A 22,686-nucleotide genomic window follows, 5' to 3' on the forward strand; every position below is an offset into this window, starting at 1 on the left:
AGGGAGCCCCCAAACTATTTTTATATGTACTGTATTTATATATGTATATATACACAAAGTATCTTACGTACAAAGACAAAGCTCCAATGAATTACATAGAGCATGCCAACAAAGAAGACTTCTGACTGACATGTCAATCATGACATAGGGCCCCCGGGTTGACCCCTGTGACCTCTCAGTGTCTGTTTACTCAGCTCTCGTTGTTGTTCCTGGGGGCATTGCGTTGCGTAGGCAGAGTGAACAGCAGTCAGGGTCACTGCCCAGGCTCCGCACAGTCACAGGAAAGCTGGCATGCTGAGATGTCGCTTCTAAGATGGATGCCGATGACAAGGATGATGAAAAAGGTAAAATCAATCCCCACATAATGTCCCTCCAATGTGCCACTGATCCTGTAGGATCCCCTGCTCAGTGGCACTGAGGCTCAGTGAGGATCATCCAGTTTACCTTTGGGGAGGCGTTAGTGTTTTCAAATAAGGTTTTTACAACATCTAAATAACCCCCGCTAAGCTGTTTTAGTTTTGAAGGGGAGAAAAAAGAGCATGTGGGAAATTGGCCATGGTTGTTGTGGTGGAAAGTCACCAACGTGAGGCTCATTGATCAAAAAAGGGATTAGTCTGGTCTACAATTCTTGGCACCACACTAGCAAAGCTGTTTTATCTCAGAGGATATCCTTTTTGTGGTCACAGGTAATCCAGTCAGTCGCCGTTGATGTAATGGTTTAGTCCATTTGGAGGGAGGGGATCCTGGCTGGGAGCCTGCAAGGGAACTCTTTGTTAGGTCCTGGGATGAATCTGAAACACACAGGGAAGAGGAGAAGAGAAACACATACACTTAAATAGAACAAAGGCATACAAGTGCATGAGGATTACACGCAGATGAATTTCTCCATTCCACATTTCAAAACAAGAGGAGTCTTTTGAACTGAGAGGCTTTGTACAGCCCGTCTCTCTCACCTCTCCTCTGCTGTTATGGCAACACAATCTCACACTCAATTTGTGCAAATACGTACTGTACAAAAAGCATTTCAGCAGATTTTATGCGTTTTGTTGTGTGTTTTTCTGCGGCTTAATTTGTGTGAAACTATAAACATTTTTGTGCGACTTAATTTGTAGGAAAAGACACACATTTTTGTGCGTCTTCATTCATAGGGGGAAAAACTTCGGAACAATCTTTTGAAAGTTATTGGAGCAATGCATTTTGGGCAATGGTGTTCTACGTTGTCTTTTTTTGTGTCCCACATTTATTTATATCCTTACGTAGCCTAACTTAATTTTTTATTAATCCCAATGCTGTTTTCTATGCTTGTTTTCGCTTAATACTTTGGGATACTGGTGCTATGTCAGATTTTATGAGGGTTGCCAGATTGGTATAAAAAAAAATTTGTCTGTTTTTTTGTGGTATCTATGAAGGTATTTGATTAGGGAATGGGGATACATTTTCATGATGGGAAATTAATGAATCAATAAATGTGCGGAAACAGAAGACCTGCAAAAAAAATCTGTTTGGTTTAAATTCCCCTGGTGCAACTGCATGGTATTTGCAACTATAACGATTCTGGACTATGATCAATTAAGCCACATCAATGCAGTTAAACAGGTTAATGAAAATAATGAATTATGTTGGCTTACACTTCCAAGGCCGTTTCATGAAAATATTCATGTTATATACTTAGGCTATTGTAACAAGGCATATGCCAGCATTGTAGGCCTACTGCCTCTGACCAGAGGCCTATTAGGCTTTCATGGCAACGGTCGTTAGAGCTCACTTTGCCACGTATGAGCCCTGGTTAGAGTCTCTGTTGCAGCTTTCACTTTCTTCCACTACATTGGTGGCAGCGTTGGGATCACGCCCAGCTCCCGTCTAGTTATGTGATCTAGTGGTGGGAAGCATTCTGTTTTTCAACATTGTGTTGGGTGTAATTACATTGATATATCTAGTGAACAATGGATAAGCAACAATGGGCGTGACGGATAGAAGTAGTCACTACAGGTGTGATCAAGCCTTACATCAAAGTTGCCTGAAGCTGAATGGAAAGTGCTATGCCCTGACCAGTTATTCAGAAGAAAATCCTCTGTGACTGTCTAATTTACATAAGTTAACTTACTAGTTTGGAACCCAAAACAAACACATTCTACAAATTTACAAACTGTCTGTTTAAAGTGTTATTACAACCATGGTTTTCTTTTGTTACAGAAGTGTATATATCAAAACCAGAAAATGATCCACATCACATGGGTAGACAAATAATGTTAGTTTGTTATGCAGCAAAACACAACTCAGAGAAAAATGTGTAGACCTCCACAAGTCTGGTTCATCCTTGGGAGCAATTTCCAAATGCCTGAAGGTACCACGTTCATCTGTACAAACAATAGTACGCAAGTATAAACACCATGGGACCACGCAGCCGTCATACCGCTCAGGAAGGAGACGCATTCTGACTCCTAGAGATGAACGTACTTAGGTGCGAAAAGTGCAAATCAATCCCAGAACAACAGCAAAGGACCTTGTGAAGATGCTGGAGAAAACAGGTACAAATGTATCTATATCCACAGTAAAATGAGTCCTATATCGACATAACCTGAAAGGCCGCTCAGCAAGGAAGAAGCCACTGCTCCAAAACCGCCATAAAAAAGCCAGGCTACAGTTTGCAACTGCACATGGGGACAAAGATCGTACTTTTTGGAGAAATGTCCTCTGGTCTGATGAAACAAAAATATAACAGTTTGGCCATAATGACCATCGTTATGTTTGGAGAAAAAGGGGGACTCTTGCAAGCCAAAGAACACCATCCCAACCGTGAAGCACGGGGGTGGCAGCATCATGCTGTGGGGGTGCTTTGCTGCAGGAGGGACTGGTGCACTTCACAAAATAGATGGCATCATGAGGAAGGAAAATTATGTGGATATATTGAAGCAACATCTCAAGACATCAGTCAGGAAGTTAAAGCTTGGTCGCAAATGGGTCTTCCAAATGGAAAATGACCCCAAGCATACTTCCAAAGTTGTGGCGAAATGGCTTAAGGACAACAAAGTTAAGGTATTGGAGTGGCCATCACAAAGCCCTGACCTCAATCCTATAGAAAATGTGTGGGCAGAACTGAAAAAGCATGTGCGAGCAAGGAGGCCTACAAACCTGACTCAGTTACACCAGCTCTGTCAGGAGGAATGGGCCAAAATTCACCCAACTTATTGTGGGAAGCTTGTGGAAGGCTAACTGAAACGTTTGACCCAAGTTAAACAATTTAAAGGCAATGCTACCAAATACTAATTGAGTGTATGTAAACTTCTGACCCACTGGGAATGTGATGAAATAAATAAAAGCTTAAATAAATCATTCTCTCTACTATTATTCTGACATTTCACATTCTTAAAATAAAGTGGTGATCCTAACTGACCTAAGACAGGGATTTTTTACTAGGATTAATTGTCAGGAATTGTGAAAAACTGAGTTTAAACGTATATGGCTAAGGTGTATGTAAACTTCCGACTTCAACTGTATGTCAGACTCTCCTATATAACTTTTCCCAACATGTTATACCCCAGAGGTTGTAAAAAAAAAAAAACATTTTTATGGTGATATAACTTTTATCATTATTATAGGGCTGTGAAACCCATAGCCGAATGGCTTCAGACTGAGCATTTCTCACTGGAAATTGCTGCTGACATTGAACATAGCTTAGGGTTAGGGTATTTAATTAATTTCAGACTCTCCTATGCCACTATTCCCAACATCTTATACCCCATAGGTTGTAAATAAACACTTTTTAAGGTGATATAACTTTTATCATTATAATAGGGCTGTGAAATCCATAGCCGAATAGCTTCAGACTGAGCATTTCTCACCATTTATTTACGGAGAGCAATTTCCATTTTATAACTGGTAGTGTCCATTTATTTACAGAAGTGTGTTGATTAATTATTTATTTCTTCAGTGGAAATACAGAATATGTATTAAAATGCCAAATGTACCAAAAGCTAAATCAAGCAGAGATTTACGACTATTTAACCATGTTTATCATTACTGAAACATGCAAACTACAAACATTTAACCAGTTAAAGATAATCAATACATTATCTTATATACTAGATACAAATATTTTATTAGAACTAATTCATACAAAAGTCAAGAGTTGGCTATAACATGAGTACAAACAGAGTGTGTGTATATGTGTGTAAGTGTTTGTGTGCGTGTGTGTGTATTATGGTGTGTATTATAATTTCCCATTATAAAAATGAATGAAATGGTGTAATGTACATGAAAAAGTGGAGCCTTGTATTATATGCATTATGAAGAAAATTGTGTAATCTAGGCTCCACGAAATATGAAATGAAGAAAATCGTGTAGACCTACTGTTGCCTACACAGAAAAAGGGCCTTTCTGACTACAAGTATTACATTTACATTTTAGATTTTAGTCATTTAGCAGACGCTCTCCCAAAGTATTACGTGAAAACAAGCATAGAAAACAGTATTGGCATTAATTTCAAAAACAACGTAAGGCTACTATTATATTATAATTATTTTGGTGACAACCTGATTGATTAACACTATTGGGTTGTTATCACGTTTGTTTTCTTATATAAATAAATGTGGCAGTGCAGGACACCATTGACCATCATGCATTGATCTAATAACTTTCAAAAGATTGTTCCGAAGTTTGCCACCCCAAAATGTATTTTCCTACTAATTAAGTCGCACAAAAATGTGTGTATTTTCACACGAATTAAGCCACACAAAAACGCACAAAATCTGCTGAAAAACTTTTTGTACACATTTGCACGAATTGAGTGTGAAATTGTGTTGGTTATTGATAAAAAACAGACAGCTTTTGTGAGAGTAAACAACATTGAAACTGAGGTACATTCTCTTCCATAGAATAGCAGAGAGTTTCAGTGCAAAAAAACCTTGGTGTGTTTCCATGGTGTGTATGTCTACTCTGGGTAACATCACTGTGGCATATTTTGACCTGTTATTTCACACAACTTTACCCATGATCAACGTCCTGGAACAGCCTGTGCTTCCTCTAAAAGAACAGCCAATCACCTCTCAGGATTTCAGCCTGTCTGTCTGAGCCCAGTGAAAGGACTTTGGTTATGCTAATAGGGATATAAGCCTGACTGTCTTCCTTTTGATTTTAGTTCAACAACTCTTATTTAGTGTCAGTAGTGAATCTGGCTGGATTTCAATGGCACATTGTGCAGGCCTCAGACAGCTATTGAAGACTTGGCATTTCAGTCCCAAGGCTGAACAAGGTGCTCAATACGTTCATGAAATAGACTAAACAAACTTAACTTACTGCATGCCCTTTGTCTCTTCTTGGTTACACCCACAGCATGTTTTCTAAGGTTGACAGTGTGCCTCAATATATAATCTAAAATTTTACATCTCCTAAAAAATGTGATATTATATTTGGTATTTACTCAATTGCTCATTTACAGAACAACATTCACAGCCATCTGTCTCATTAAAACTGTGACCCTCTCTGGTGTTTTCCTAAGTCCTGTGTAAGAATCAGAAATGAAGACAGAGAATAGGGTACCCTGCACATTGTGGAGCTAATTAAAAACCCAAACCCAGTGGCTCTGGTTTCTCACTCATACTGCTCACACTGACATTTCCATCCACCGGTCTCTGCTAGTGGCAGCCAGCTGTGTGTGTGTGTGTGTGTGTGTGTGTGTGTGTGTGTGTGTGTGTGTGTGTGTGATTGAGACAAGGGACAGGACCCTGGGGGACCCCTCGGGCCACTGGGCACAGCTCATACTGACACGTCTGTGTGGTAATTTGGAGATTGAGGGAGTGGATGGTGAAATGATGTGGAGGTTGATAACTTTTCTCTCTCACAGGTCAGACTGCTCATGTAGTACTCTAAGTGGTCCTGTGCTCACCTACTATCTGTTAACCCAACTCTCCTGCTCAAAGAACTATGTTGCCATAGTTTTGTATGGTTCACTAACATGTTTTTTTAATTATTATTATTATTATTATAATTTTTTTAGTCATTTAGCAGACACACTTATCCAGAGCGACTTACAGTTAGTGAGTACATACATTTTCCATACTGGCCCCCCGGGGGAATCGAACCCACAACCCTGGCGTTGCAAACGCCATGCTCTACCAACTGAGCTACACGTACAAAGTTTGGAGTGATATAGATCGTTTTCACAACCATAAAGGCCATACAGGAAAGCCTGACTTACTGTACCATGACGACTCGATCATGTCCATTCAAAGGTAGTTTGACTCTCTTTTCTCTTTACCACTCTTAGAAAAAAGGGTGCTATCTAGAACCTTAAAAAGGGTTCTTCGGCTGTCCCAATGGGAGAACCCTTTGAAGAACCCTTTTTGGTTGCAGGTAGAAAGAACCCTTTTGGCTTCTACATAGTGTTCTACCTGGAACCCAAAACGGTTCTACCTGGAACCAAAAATAGTTCTACCTGGAACAAAAAAGGGTTCTCCTATGGGGACAGCTGAAGAACCCATTATGAACCCTTTTTTCTAAGAGTGTAGAAGGTACCATGTGTTCTCTCCCTCTTCTCTCTGTACAGAACTAGCCTCTCCTGTCAGAGAGCTAATCGTTAAGGCCTAGTAGGTCCAGCATTTGCATCTGTATCATCTCTATCAACCAACGAATGGCAAAATGTCACCGTGTTCCAGCAGAAAGTGACCTCTAAAATAACCAGAGCAGAAGCAGGTTGTCATTACGTCTACTTCTCCCACAGAGAGACAGAAAAGAGACAGACTGAATCCCACAGAGGTTTGTTACACTCAACACAGGAAACTATATGCAAATGCTGTCATTTCAGCTGTCCTCTGTTCTGTCCCCTTATGTGGAAATGAGCAGAGCAGCAACAGGTAGGGATGGATTGGAGAAGGATTTTCAAACTATTGCTTTTTTTCTGTTAGAAGCTAAGCCCTCTGCATTCTGATTTACTGGCCACATTAAAATGAAATTTACTCAGACCTCAGTAAGTAAAAAGAGCCAAGGACAATTGCCTTAGTGACATAATTTAGACATTCTCTCTCCTTCTGTTTTTTGTTAAGTGCTGAACACTTCCACTCCATTTGTTGAGGAACTTCTTTGAAAAACACCCTCATGGAACAGAAAACTCCAGACAACAACAACATATATCAAGATCAATTTAATGTGACACTGGCAATGGGTATAGAACAAAAGAGTAGAAGCAAGCAGTACGGTTCACTTTACATGAACCATACGGATGGATGGTTCATTTAAAGTGTTAACAAACAAATATCGAAAGTGGAAAACATGAGTGCTTGGTGATGATAATTTCTTGTGTGGAGTGTTTTCAATCGATTGTTTTATGATTGCCCTTATTCAACACATTTGATGGTGATGCATCTGTTGGCAGGTAACGTTGCTCTGAACAAGCCTCCCAGATGGGATACAGTGAGGGAAAAAAGTATTTGATCCCCTGCTGATTTTGTAAGTTTGCCCACTGACAAAAAAATGATCAGTCTATAATTTTAATGGTAGGTTTATTTGAACAGTGAGAGACAGAATAACAACAACAAAATCCAGAAAAACGCATGTCAAAAATGTTATAAATTGATTTGCATTTTAATGAGTAAAATAAGTATTTGACCCCCTCTCAATCAGAAAGATTTCTGGCTCCCAGGTGTCTTTTATACAGGTAACGAGCTGAGATTAGGAGCACACTCTTAAAGGGAGTGCTCCTAATCTCAGCTTGTTACCTGTATGAAAGACACCTGGGAGCCAGAAATCTTTCTGATTGAGAGGGGGTCAAATACATATTTCCCTCGTGGAGTTGCAATGATCATGAGAATGGTGAGGAATCAGTCCATAACTACACGGGAGGATCTTGTCAATGATCTCAAGGCAGCTGGGACCATAGTCACCAAGAAAACAATTGGTAACACACTACGCCGTGAAGGACTGAAATCCTGCAGCGCCCGCAAGGTCCCCCTGCTCAAGAAAGCACATATACAGGGCCGTCTGAAGTTTGCCAATGAACATCTGAATGATTCAGAGGAGAACTGGGTGAAAGTGTTGTGGTCAGATGAGACCAAAAGGGAGCTCTTTGGCATCAACTCAACTCGCCGTGTTTGGAGGAGGAGGAATGCTGCCTATGACCCCAAGTACACCATCCCCACCGTCAAACTTGGAGGTGGAAACATTATGCTTTGGGGGTGTTTTTCTGCTAAGGGGACAGGACAACTTCACCGCATCAAAGGGACGATGGACGGGGCCATGTACCGTCAAATCTTGGGTGAGAACCTCCTTCCCTCAGCCAGGGCATTGAAAATGGGTCGTGGATGGGTATTCCAGCATGACAATGACCCAAAACACACGGCCAAGGCAACAAAGGAGTGGCTCAAGAAGAAGCACATTAAGGTCCTGGAGTGGCCTAGCCAGTCTCCAGACCTTAATCCCATAGAAAATATGTGGAGGTAGCTGAAGGTTCGAGTTGCCAAACGTCAGCCTCGAAACCTTAATGACTTGGAGAAGATCTGCAAAGAGGAGTGGGACAAAATCCCTCCTGAGATGTGTGCAAACCTGATGGCCAACTATAAGAAACGTCTGACCTCTGTGATTGCCAACAAGGGTTTTGCCACCAAGTACTAAGTCATGTTTTGCAGAGGGGTCAAATACTTATTTCCCTCATTAAAATGCAAATCAATTTATAACATTTTTGACATGCGTTTTTCTGAATTTTTGTTGTTGTTATTCTGTCCCTCACTGTTCAAATAAACCTACCATTAAAATTATAGACTGATCATGTCTTTGTCAGTGGGCAAACTTACAAAATCAGCAGGGGATCAAACACTTTTTTCCCTCACTGTATATCCTGCTGTTGTTTGTGACTGGCTTGAAAAGGTGCCTTCTGTTACTTCTAATAGACAACATGTGGCTCTTGAAACAGCAATGCAAATACTGTATCCGAATACTGAGGCAACAGCTAGGATACTCCCAAAGTACTGTACAGTGGGGAAAAAAAGTATTTAGTCAGCCACCAATTGTGCAAGTTCTCCCACTTAAAAAGATGAGAGAGGCCTGTAATTTTCATCATTGGTACACGTCAACTATGACAGACAAAATGAGAAAAAAAAATCCAGAAAATCACATTGTAGGATTTGTAATGAATTTATTTGCAAGTTATGGTGGAAAATAAGTATTTGGTCAATAACAAAAGTTTCTCAATACTTTGTTATATACCCTTTGTTGGCAATGACACAGGTCAAACGTTTTCTGTAAGTCTTCACAAGGTCTTCACACACTGTTGCTGGTATTTTGGCCCATTCCTCCATGCAGATCTCCTCTAGAGCAGTGATGTTTTGGGGCTGTCGCTGGGCAACACAGACTTTCAACTCCCTCCAAAGATTTTCTATGGGGTTGAGATCTGGAGACTGGCTAGGCCACTCCAGGTCCTTGAAATGCTTCTTACGAAGCCACTCCTTCGTTGCCCGGGTGGTGTGTTTGGGATCATTGTCATGCTGAACGACCCAGCCACGTTTCATCTTCAATGCCCTTGCTGATGGAAGGAGATTTTCACTCAAAATTTCTTCAAACCAAGCTGCTTACCTATTGCAGATTCAGTCTTCCCAGCCTGGTGCAGGTCTACAATTTTGTTTCTGGTGTCCTTTGACATCTCTTTGGTCTTGGCCATAGTGGAGTTTGGAGTGTGACTGTTTGAGGTTGTGGACAGGTGTCGTTTATACTGATAACAAGTTCAAACAGGTGCCATTAATACAGGTAACGAGTGGAGGACAGAGTAGCCTCTTAAAGAAGAAGTTACAGGTCTGTGAGAGCCAGAAATCTTGCTTGTTTGTAGGTGACCAAATACTTATTTTCCACCATAATTTGCAAATAAATTCATTAAAAATCCTACAATGTGATTTTCTGGATTTTCTTTTCTCAATTTGTCTGTCATAGTTGACGTGTACCTATGATGAAAATTACAGGCCTCTCTCATCTTTTTAAGTGGGAGAACTTGCACAATTGGTGGCTGACTAAATACTTTTTTACCCCACTGTATAAGTGAAATATAGCTGTTTTCAGCTCTTATTCTTAGTCTTTTCACACTGTACTTCTCTCAGTCACAAATTATCCTGGGCGAATAGCCTTAGGTTATGATATTGTGATCAGTCTATCTGGTCTGGTAGAGATTATTGATAATATTGAAGGCTTCAAATAACTAGATCATTTTAACAAAAGGGCCAGGTAGGCAGAATGAAGCTGAAAATTAGATTTTTCATTTCACTTTCTTTTGTTCGCTCCCTTTTACGTGTAATTGTCAACATCATAATTGTATGGTGGGAGCAGAAATTGATTGATCTATTTAGCCAGTGGAGCAGGTAATGTGGCTCTATGCTGGGCTTGTGTTTGTTGGGGTCCCTCCCCACTTCCCTTCACTGTGACTTCCTCAAACAAAAGGCCTGCCTTGTCTGCTGCTGATACAGAACAGGCAAGCAGGGCTCCCTCTCTGAAAGACAGAAAGAAAAAAGACAGAAAACAACGGTATCAGACACTCGCTTTGGCAGCGTCTTACTTTCATGCCAATTAAAACAATTAAAGCTGATGTATTTATGTGTATGTGTGTGTGTGTATGTGTGTGTGTGTGTGCGTGCCTGATTGCATTTCACTGAGACCGTTCAGAGCAAAATGAAACCCTGCAGGTGAAATGAAAATAAATAAAAATCCTGCAGGATTTACTGGCGTGTAACAGATGTCACGCCCTGGCTCTGGGGACTCTTGTATGTTGAGCCAGGGTGCTAGTTTTGTTGTGTAGAGTCTATGTTTCGTTTTTCTATGGTCTGTTCTAGGTTATGTGTTTCTGTGTTGGCCGGGGTGGTTCTCAATCAGAGGCAACGAGAATCAGCTGTTGCTTGTTGTCTCTGATTGGGAACCATACTTAGGCAGCCTTTTGTGCACTTGTGTTTTGTGGGATCTTGTTCCGTGTAGGTTTGTGTTTTGTTAACCGAGGACTTCACGTATCGTTTTGTTGTTTTGTATTCTGTTGCTAGTACACTATTAAAGAGATGTACGCATATCACGCTGCGCCTTGGTCCAATCATTATGACGATCGTGGCAGAAGATCCCACCAATACTGGACCAAGCAGCGTGTCCAGGAGTACACGCCGGAGGTAACGTTAGTGGATGTCCTCCTCGGTTGGGGGCAGATCACGGAGGAGGAGGCCGTCCGTTACCGGAGGGCGATGAAGGGGGAGACCCAGGTAGGAGAGGAGAAGCGGCGCCAACCGGGCCGTCGTCGGACAGGCGAGAGGCACCCCCAAGTAATTTTTTTGAGGGGGGCACATGGCATGGAAGACGGGGCTGCTGGAGGCAGATAAAGGGCGAGTTTGTGGACGAGGAGAGAAGGCCACCAGGTTACGGGGGCCATTGGTCATTAGAGGGAAGGAAAGTGTAGAGGCACGGCGAGAGGTACTGAAGTGTGTTACCAGTCCGGTCCGGCCCGTTCCTGATCCCCGTATAAGGCCAGTGGTGTGTGTTCCCAGTGCGGTCCGGCCTGTTCCTGTCCCTCGCACCAAGCCTGTGATGCGCGTCGCCAGCCCGGCCCGGCCTGTTCCTGCCCCTCGCACCAAGCCTATGGTGAGCGTCGCCAGCCCGGCCCGGCCTGTTCCTGCTCCCCGCACCAAGCCAATGGTGCGCGTCGCCAGCCCGGCCCGGCCTGTTCCTGCCCCTCGCACCAAGCCAGTGGTGCGCGTCGCCAGCCTGGTCCGGCCTGTTCCTGTCCCTCGCACCAAGCCTGTGATGCGCGTCGCCAGCCCGGCCCGGCCTGTTCCTGCCCCTCGCACCAAGCCTATGGTGCGCGTCGCCAGCCCGGCCCGGCCTGTTCCTGCTCCCCGCACCAAGCCAATGGTGCGCGTCGCCAGCCCGGCCCGGCCTGTTCCTGCCCCTCGCACCAAGCCAATGGTGCGCGTCGCTAGCCCGGCCCGGCCTGTTCCTGCCCCTCGCACCAAGCCAATGGTGCGCGTCGCCAGCCCGGCCCGGCCTGTTCCTGCCCCTCGCACCAAGCAAATGGTGCGCGTCGCCAGCCCGGCCCGGCCTGTTCCTGCTCCCCGCACCAAGCCTATGGTGCGCGTCGCCAGCCCGGCCCGGCCCGTTCCTGCTCCCCGCACCAAGCCAATGGTGCGCTTCGTCAGCCCGGTCCGGCCCGTCCCTACTCCCCGCACCAAGCCAATGGTGCGCGTCGCCAGCCCGGCCCGGCCCGTTCCTGCTCCCCGCACCAAGCCAATGGTGTGCGTCGCCAGCCCGGCCCGGCCCGGCCTGTTCCTGCTCCCCGCACCAAGCCAGTGGTGCGCTTCGTCAGCCCGGTCCGGCCCATTCCTGTTCCCCGCACCAAGCCAATGGTGCGCATCGTCAGCCCGGTCCGGCCCATTCCTGCTACCCGCACCAAGCCTGTGGTGCGCGTCGTCAGTCCGGCACAGCCCGTGCCCGTTTCACCGGTGCCTGGTCAGGAGCCTAAGCAATCCGCTCCACCGATGTCCAGTCCAGCTCCAGCCAGCGGGGCCAGACCAGACCAGGGGCGCTACGGGGGGGTTGTTAGAGGGTGGTGGTCACGCCCGGAGCCGGATCCGCCTCCGAGGAGGAATGCCCACCCGGCCCCTCCCCTGTTGGGTTTATGTTGGCGCGGTCGCAGTCCGCGCCTTTGGGGGGGGTACTGTCACACCCTGGCTCTGGGGACTCTTGTATGTTGAGCCAGGGTGTTAGTTTTGTTGTGTAGAGTCTATGTTTCGTTTTTCTATGGTCTGTTCTAGGTTATGTGTTTCTGTGTTGGCCGGGGTGGTTCTCAATCAGAGGCAACGAGAATCAGCTGTTGCTTGTTGTCTCTGATTGGGAACCATACTTAGGCAGCCTTTTGTGCACTTGTGTTTTGTGGGATCTTGTTCCGTGTAGGTTTGTGTTTTGTTAACCGAGGACTTCACGTATCGTTTTGTTGTTTTGTATCGTGTTGCTAGTACACTATTAAAGAGATGTACGCATATCACGCTGCGCCTTGGTCCAATCATTATGACGATTGTGACAACAGAACAAATACAGATGAGGTTATCTGCCCTCAATGGAAAGAATGAAGGATGTTGATTAAACCAGAGAAATACAGAGAGAGAATAAAACCCTTTTATGTTGTCTATGCTGTCCACTGATAGCTGCCCCCCCCCTCCCCCATCCTCAGAGATAGATCAGGACATAAAGCAGTCTGATGATAAGAACCCACACAACAAGAGGGGCACCCAAGAAAACACAAACACGTGCACGCATACACACACACACACACACAAACAAACGCACGCACACACACACATGCACCCATGTCCAAAATCAACACATCAGATTGGGGTTGGCAGACTAGAACTATGCACTGTAATCTAATTCACACAGTGTCCAGTAGCAAAACAGGACATGAAACAAAAGGAGAAAATGGAGGAGAGAGAGGGACTGATCCTACTATTACAGACTGATCTGGCCAGAACAGAAAGTGGTCAGGGCTGGACCTGTGTCTCTGTGTCTGTGTGTGTGTGGATGTGTGTACATGTTTGTGTGTGTGTTTGCGTGCATGTGTGTGGGTTGACAGCCGGCAATGCATGTCTTTGTATTTCCAGATGTACCTGAGATATTTTTTTATTTGTTGACGAACATGATTCCGATCGCGTGTGTTGCAATTGTTGCGTGTGTTATACTGTAATTTGCAGTCTTGATTGGGAGGGAGAGCGCACAGTATTTGTGTGAAGCCTGCCTACTCATGCACAGCATGTAAACACACATACTTGATTATTTTCCCTGAGTATGTGGGTTAATGAGAAATCATTGAACATGAGTCAGTCAATCAGTCCCACTCCCATAGTTGCGTTTGAAGTGAAGTGCACATGAAGAAAAGCTGTAGAGAGACTAACCTTTACAGAAGCAAAGAATGCAGCTCAGTTTCTGTTGAAGCATCCTCTGCATTTTGCTTCCAGAGCTAAAAAGGTGAGTATGGCGCAGTGTTCTGCAAAGAGAGGGTCAAGAGAAAATGTTGACGTGGATATTTAGGAGTAAAAACTTTAGTAGAGACTTTGCCTTTCTTACCCTAATGTACAAAACAGGATCCATTCCTGTTCACTGATATGAGTTTAGATCACTTCTCAGTAGTGCACATAGTAATTGACTCCTATGAGGAGTATTTAGGACAGCATTTCTCAAACTTCTCCTCGGTGACCCCCATTTCACAATTTTGTTGTATCCCTGAACTAGCTCACCGGATTCACCTTGATGATTAGTTGACAAGTTGAATCAGGTGTGCTAGCTCTGGAATAGATCAAATACATGGAACAACTGGGGGTCCCCAAGGAGAGGTTTGTGAACCACTGATTTAGGAAATATGCTTGGCAACAGGAAGGTTCCTCGAAGGTTACATAAAACTTATGAAACGCTTTTCACTTTTTTGTCCAAAGAATGCATTCAGAGATGCATTCTTCAAGTTGGCTTTGTACTGTATCAGAGCTCTTACCTTGACAGGCTGGCAAAATCAAACCATCCAGTCAACTTCTTTTCACTTTTAGGGTGGGGGCTTGGAATAGTAAAGTAGTATAGACTGTGTAATGTAAAAGCAGGCGGAACAACCCTGTGAAGCCCTGTGTGGTCTAACCCTCCCTGGCTGTTCCCTTCACTACTATCACATTACTCTCTGTTTCTATTCAAAGTCATGGTCACAAATCACTAAGAGAAGGGGGAGGCAGCACTCGGTCTGGGGAGTCAATCGAATGAATCCAAATCTGGCGATCAACCTGTCACGGAGTGTTAGATTGGCTTGTTTCAGGGACTTTATTCCTTTTATTATTTTCATTTCTTATGGTTGATTCTTCATCTTGTTTTTTACAAACTGCCTGGCAATGGAAATATACTTGCTCTTAGCTAAGTTTATCTTTCTAAAGAGATTACCCCTCAGGAAAAAACAGGATGTTTCTCACTGCCGTGCTTACACTTTTCTGGCACAGGTCATAAGAGCTTACAGTTAAAAACCCCACCTCACTACAAAGAAACACACAAAATAATCAATATATATACAAAAGTATGTGGACACCCCCCAATTAGTGGATTCTGCTATTTCAGCCACACCCGTTGCTGAAAGGTGTATAAAATTGAGCACACTGCCATGCAATCTCCATAGACAAACATTGGCTGTAGAATGGCTTTACTGAAGAGCTCAGTGACTTTCAACGTGGCACCGTAATAGGATGCCAACTTTCTAACAAGTCAGTTCATCAAATTTCTGCCCTGCTAGAGCTGCCCCGGTCAACTGTAAGTGCTGTTATTGTGAAGTGGAAATGTCTAGGAGCAACAATGGCTCAGCTGCGACGTGGTAGGCCACACAAGCTCACAGAACGGGACCGGTGAGTGCTGAAGCGCGTAGAGCGTAAAACTCATCTGATCACCATCCGCAATGCCAAGCATCTGCTGGAGTGGTGTAAAGCTTGCTGCCATTGGACTCTGGAGCAGTGGAAACACGTTCTCTGGAGTGATGAATCACGCTTCACCATCTGGCAGTCCGACGGACTAATCTGGATTTGGCAGATGCCAGGAGAACGCTACCTGCCCCAATGCCAGCTGTAAAGTTGGGTGGAGGAGGAATAATGGGGCTGTTCTGTCATGGTTCGGGCTAGGCACCTTAGTTCCAGTGAAGGGAAATCTTAACACTAGAGCATACATTCTAAACGATACTGTGCTTCCAACATTATGGCAACAGTTTGGGGAAGGCCCTTTCCTGTTTCAGCATGATAATGCTCCCGTGCACAAAGCGAGGTCCATACAGAAATAGTTTGTCGAGATCGGTGTGGAAGAACTTGACTGGCCTGCACAGAGCCCTGACCTCAACCCCATCGAACACCTTTGGGATGAATTGGAACGCCGACTGCGAGCCAGGCCTAATCGCCCAACATCAGTGTCCGACCTCACTAATGCTCTTGTGGCTGAATGGAAGCAAGTCCCCGCAAAAATGTTCCAACATCTAGTTGAAAGCCTTCCCAGAAGAGTGGAGGCTGTTAAAGCAGCAAAGGGGGGACCAACTCCATACTAATGCCCATGATTTTGGAATGAGATGTTCGACGAGCAGGTATAGACATACTTTTGGTCATGTAGTGTAGTGAGGGAAAAAAGTATTTGATCCCCTGCTGATTTTGTACGCTTGCCCACTGACAAAGAAATGATCAGTCTATAATTTTAATGGTAGGTTTATTTGAACAGTGAGAGACAGAATAACAACAAACAAATCCAGAAAAACGCATGTCAAAAATGTTATAAATTGATTTGCATTTTAATGAGGGAAATAAGTATTTGACCCCTCTGCAAAACATGACTTAGTACTTCGTGCCAAAACCCTTGTTGGCAATCACAGAGGTCAGACATTTCTTGTAGTTGGCCACCAGGTTTGCACACATCTCAGGAGGGATTTTGTCCCACTCCTCTTTGCAGATCTTCTCCAAGTCATTAAGGTTTCGAGCCTGACGTTTGGCAACTCGAACCTTCAGCTCCTGCCACATATTTTCTATGGGATTAAGGTCTGGAGACTGGCTAGGCCACTCCAGGACCTTTATGTGCTTCTTCTTGAGCCACTCCTTTGTTGCCTTGGCCGTGTGTTTTGGGTCATTGTCATGCTGGAATACCCATCCACGACCCATTTTCAATGCCCTGGCTGAGGGAAGGAGGTTCTCACCCAAGATTTGACGGTACATGGCCCCGTCAATCGTCCCTTTGATGCGGTGAAGTTGTCCTGTCCCCTTAGCAGAAAAACACCCCCAAAGCATAATGTTTCCACCTCCATGTTTGACGGTGGGGATGGTGTTCTTGGGGTCATAGGCAGCATTTCCTCCAAACACGGCGAGTTGAGTTGATGCCAAAGAGCTCGATTTTGGTCTCGTCTGACCACAACACTTTCACCCAGTTCTCCTCTGAATCATTCAGATGTTCATTGGCAAACTTCAGACGGCCCTGTATATGTGCTTTCTTGAGCAGGGGGACCTTGCGGGCGCTGCAGGATTTCAGTCCTTCACGGCGTAGTGTGTTACCAATTGTTTTCTTGGTGACTATGGTCCCAGCTGCCTTGAGATCATTGACAAGATCCTCCCGTGTAGTTCTGGACTGATTCCTCACCGTTCTCATGATCATTGCAACTCCACGAGGTGAGATCTTGCATGGAGCCCGAGGCTGAGGAAGATTGACAGTTATTTTGTGTTTCTTCCATTTGCGAATAATCACACCAACTGTTGTCACTTTCTCACCAAGCTGCTTGGCGATGGTCTTGTAGCCCATTCCAGCTTTGTGTAGGTCTACAATTGTTGTGTCAATTCCTGACTACAAGCTATACCGAGCACTCAAGCCTAAATCCACCCAGGGTGCTCAAAGCACTCCCAACCTGCAGGGGGCAACCATGCAACCGGAGCTGTTGAAACCAACCACCAGGAAGTGCTCTGGGGACCATATTATCCTGCGCACCCACAAGCAGTGCATGTGCATGGCATCGAAATGTTTGGTAAAAGCTTACTTGGCTCTCACTCATTCCTGAGAAGAGATACCAATGACCACAGCTCCTGATCATCCAAAGACGCAACTGGTAGGACAGAATGTGTTGTGAATTCATGCTTCTATATGCCCTTTTGGTTTGGTTGTAACATACAATGCAATTATTAATTAAATTAAATAGTGAAGACTTCATTATGTGAACGTAGAACTTGACAGTAACCTTACTATAATCATGTGTATTGTTAAATGTTTAATTAGGATATTGATATTTAATTATTAACTTGCAATGATCCTATGTTAATCTAAATGATGAAATGATTGTTTGGTTAGGTTTGAGGATTCAGTAACATTAGTTTATGCTTATTTTTGAGAAAGTGGAATTGAGAGTTATTTGTAACTAATCCATGGGGTTTTGTTTGTGTGTTTTGAAGGTTATCAACCTAGTCTGTTCCATCTTTATGACAATAAAAAATCATAAAGTGAACAGTTTTGAGTTGTCCTTTGCGTTCATCAAGGATAAAGCCATTTTCAAGTTTGGGCAGAGCTGTGGTCAGCCAGAAATCACGCAGAACTTGACAGTTGATAACCAGCGTGGCAGTGAGGACGAGGATCAAAGGGCTGAAGTCAAGCTGTCGACGCAAAGGGAGAATTGCCTGTAAAACTCTACACCATGGCCAAGGAAACTTTTGGGAAAACAGTCAAGCAACTGAAGCAAGAGCGGACCTTAGCCAAATCTTCTTTCACCAGACAAGCGAACTACCTGAGTAAAGCTGCAGCTGGTATGATTAAGCATGAACTACAAGAGGAGTTCAGCAAGCTCAGTTCCCTGGCTAGAAGTGTCGGTGATTCAAATGATGACTACGCGGCTGGCCTACTGGCTGAAGCGGGAACTAAGGGAGATGAAGAGGTCAAGCTCGACAAGGACCAGCAGGCTGATCTTGAAAGGACGATTGAAGAGTGCGACATGAAATTGGAGGAAATCCGAGAGGCAGTCCAATTCAACCTCTGGCCAAGATACGGTAAAGAGGAGGTAGACTTTGCAATCCAAGAAGCGGAGAAAGCCTGTGACAGAGCCAAAGAAACCCCCGTCACTGCTATTAACAGGGACGGCTATGAACTACAGCTGGAAAGAGCGAGGAAGCTAATCCATGATGCAAGTGAAAGCCTGAAAGACTGGGAAAAATGGGTCCCACACGATGAGACTGCAGATCTGAAAGGCAGAGTAAAAGATCTGAGAATATTCGGCAGTAACCTCGAGGCCAAAAGAACAGAATTCCTCATCGCACAGAGAATTGCAGAAGAGGACAGAAGACCTACAGAGCTTCAACCAGTAGCAGTCCCACAACCAGTGGTGAGAATAAAACCAACCAGTCTACCTAAATTCACTGGGCTTAGGAGGAATTTCCACAGATGGAGGAAAGACTGGGAGAGCCTGCAAAAGCAGGGAGAGCCGACTGGTTCAGTGGAGGTGAAGAAGTTTCAACTTCTTGACAGTGTGGACGAGAGAATATGTAGAGACCTGCGCCTGTCATCATATAACAGTGCTGAAGACATGTTTAGAGTACTCCAAAATCGGTATGGAAACAAGCCAACAATCGCTTTGGAGATAATTGAGGACCTGGAGAGGGTCCCTCCTTTAAAGTCACACCAACCAAGGAAGGTTATTGACCTGATTCAAGCTGTGGAAAAGGCCCTGAATGACCTCACGGAGCTCGAAAGCAGTGGAGCCATAAAGAATCCCCTTGTCATCAGATCCATAGAGAGCAAGCTGCCGGATAACATGAAGAGGGACTGGCTGACATTCATGGTCAACCCAAGAAATGGAGTCACACCTGACAATCACTTCGACAGCCTTCTAAGATTTTTAAAGACACAAGAGGACATACTGGAGAAACTAGACCAGTTGGGTGTAAGTGAAAAACCTGAAAAGAAAGCTACGTACCCGGAGAAGCGGTATGCTTCCACAAGGTCCACGAGAAAGGGAGGATGCGTTGTGTGTGGAGATGAAAAGCACCGTGAGAAGATTTTCTTTTGTAAGCAGTTCAAAGAACTAAAGCCTAGTGAGAAGCTGAATGCTGTCGAAAGACTGGGAGCATGCAGAAGATGCCTCAGATGTCATGGAGAGGATGAGGAATGTACGGACACTTACCTTTGCAGAAACAGAGACTGCAAAAGAGGAAGCTCCTCGGATCACCATTTCTTTCTCTGCCTTAAAGGAGGGGCTAAGAGGAAAGAATACGTGAAAGTGGAAAAACCCAGCACCAGGAGGCAAACATTCACAGAGGAGCAAGAGAGATTAATACGTGAGCTCACCCCGGACGTGGCAGAAAAATTCAGGAATGCTTTCACCAACATGGCAAAATCACACTGCACTGGAGGAAGCCTTCCTGGGGTAATGGACTCAAGCACACGTGAATTACCAGTTATTCTTATGCTTCTCGAAGTAACTACTAACGCAGGGCAGAAAATTGGAACTCTCATTGACTTAGCATCAGACACCAACTACATCACTCACACAGCCGCCAGGAGACTGAAGCTTCGAAGTGAAAGGATCACACTAGTCGTCCATGGAGTTGGAGGCATGGCCATGAAGGTGAAGACCAAAAGATACTTACTCAAGGTGAGAGTCAAGACACCAAGAGGCACGGAGAAAGCTCATGAGCTGATCTGTTATGGGTTGGATGAAATTGCAAAAGTTCACAGAGCAATCAAAGCACAACACCTCAAGAAGTTCTTCCCCGATACCAACCTGGAAGACCTTCACAGACCAGAACATGTTGAGCTTCTCATAAGCCACCGGGAAGGAAGACTTGCTCCACAGAGAGTAAAGGTAGTAGGAGATCTTGTCCTGTGGGAGAGCCCTTTAGGAAAGACCGTTGGAGGAGCACATCCAGACCTCTGTGAAGTAGTGGACATGGCCCTGCACAATTCTGAAACTCATTTTGCACGATCTATGAGAATCACAGCAGTAAAGTATCAAGAAATTGCTGAGATGCAAGAATCTAGAGCTGAAACTAAAACCACTGTTATTGGCAAAGAGTTCTTGGACTGGTGGAAGTGGGACAGCATTGGTGCGGCCTGTGAACCCATGTGTGGAGGATGTCGTTGTGGTAACTGTCAACCAGGAGGCAAAGACATGACTCTTAGTGAAGAAAGAGAGCTTGGGATAATCAGGCAAGGTCTCAGTTACGTGGAGTCAGATGTGCATAGTCAGGAGCCTCACTGGGACACAAAATACCCTTGGATTGAAGATCCAAGTTCCCTGCCCAACAACAGAAGCGCAGTGGAAGCCACGTTTCTGAGGACGGAGAAACAACTCAAGAGAGAACCAGATTGGCGTGCAGCATACACAACTCAAGTTCATGAGATGGTGGAAAGGAAGGCAGCAAAGAAACTCACTAGAAAGACCATTGCCGACTGGAAAGGTCCAGTATGGTACGTCAGTCACTTGATAGCACCAAACCCACACTCTATAACTACACCTGTCCGACTGGTATGGAACAGCAGCCAGAGGTTTAGAGGAAGCAGCATGAATGACCTTCTTCTGAAAGGGCCTGATGTACTTAATCCTATTCGAGCGGTACTGCTAAGGTTCAGGAGTGGAATCCATGCTGCTCTCGGCGACATCAAAAAGATGTACAATTCTGTGTGGCTCAAAGACCTGGAGATGCACCTCCATAGATTCCTCTGGAGAGACGGTGATGATGGGGACATTGAGGAATATGCCATCACCAGGGTCAACATGGGCGATCGACCAGCAGGGTGTATCGCACAACTAGCCATGAGAGAAACAGCGAAGTTGCCCATGTTCACACATCTGAAAGAGGAACGGAGGGTCCTTGAAGAGGATTCCTACGTAGATGACATCCTGACATCCCATAATGACCTGGAAAAGCTAGACGGAACCACCAAAAAAGTCGAAGAAATCCTAAAGGCAGGTGGATTCTTCCTCAAGCCGTGGGTCCGATCAGGCCAAAGTGGGAGGCAAACATCTACATCAGAACATCCAACATCATCAGATGAAGTCTTCATCCTCCCCAACCAAGTGAGAGAAGGAGACAACAGAGCCCTTGGAGTTGGTTATTTAGTCGAATCAGACAAACTGTACCTCATGACCTCGATAAACTTCTCAAAGAGACAAAGGAAGATGAGGATCAGTCAAGATCTCGTTGGAGAGGAAGTGAGAATGAAAACTCCAAACCCACTGACCAGAAGGCAACTGCTTAGCCAAGTAGCTAGTTTGTATGACCCAATAGGCCTTGCAACACCTGCCAAACAGAAAGGAGCCATTTTAGTCAGAAAAGCATTCCAAGAAACTGGAGGCAAAACTCTAACAAGAGACACATGGGACACACCTCTGTCTGAGAAACTTAGAGGAGAAGCAATCCACCTGTTTGAGGAATACAGACACCTCAACCAAATTACCTTCCATAGAAGCCTGACTCCAGTCAAAAGGATTGGAGAACCCTGGGGAATAACATTCTCAGATGGGAGCGACCAGAGTTATGGAGCAGTGGCATACTTCAGGTGGGAGACCGAGCAAGGCATCCTGGTCCGACTTGTTGAGTCCAAAGCCAAGCTTACACCACTTGACCAAAAGGGAGAACCAGTGAAGGCTGAAGTCTGTGGTGCTGTGTTCGCTGCAAGACTCAGGAAATACATTGAAAAGCACAGTAGGATGCAAGTAGGACGTTGGATCCATCTGTTAGATAGTCAAACTGTGCTGGGTGCAATCCAAAGGGACAGTTATGGGTACCAGACCTTTTTTGCAAACAGAGTGGGAGAGATCCAGAAGTCCACATCAGTTGAGGACTGGAGATGGATTCCAGGTAAGCAAAACATTGCTGACCTCATGACAAGAGGAGCAACCCCAGAGGACCTCAAAGAGAACTCTGTGTGGCAGAACGGCCCAGAGTTTCTGAAACGACCTGTAGAGGATTGGCCGACAAAATCAGCCAAAGAAGTCGCTGCAGATGCCAAAGAAGGCATAAACAAGCTCCAAAGGAAATGTTTTACAGCAGCACTGACCCGAGCGCAGGTGGGGAAAAAAATCCAACATGCTCCACGTATACCAATATCTCCAACCTCTGACAAAGGTAAAGACCTGCAAAGCAGCCCTAATGGAAGAGGGCACCAAATCCAAGTCCAAAGACCACCTTCTGGTTATTCAGTGGGGAATATCCTTAACATCAG

At 44.8% G+C, this 22,686-nt stretch overlaps 1 protein-coding gene across 1 annotated transcript in view; it reads right to left on the minus strand.

The window, feature by feature from the left end:
* Positions 1 to 742: 742 nt before the first annotated feature.
* The window catches only part of LOC311139059 (chemokine-like protein TAFA-1), a 278,014-nt gene continuing 256,070 nt past the window's right edge, over positions 743 to 22,686 (minus strand). Inside the window, exon 5 of the mRNA XM_084173913.1 lies at positions 743 to 791. Within this exon, the coding sequence (XP_084030039.1) occupies positions 774 to 791 (18 nt within the window). The 3' untranslated portion in view covers positions 743 to 773. The remainder of the gene's footprint in view (positions 792 to 22,686) is intronic.

Source organism: Coregonus lavaretus (genome assembly GCF_964263955.1).
Source record: "Coregonus lavaretus genome assembly, chromosome: 12".
Taxonomy (NCBI): Eukaryota; Metazoa; Chordata; class Actinopteri; order Salmoniformes; family Salmonidae; genus Coregonus; species Coregonus lavaretus.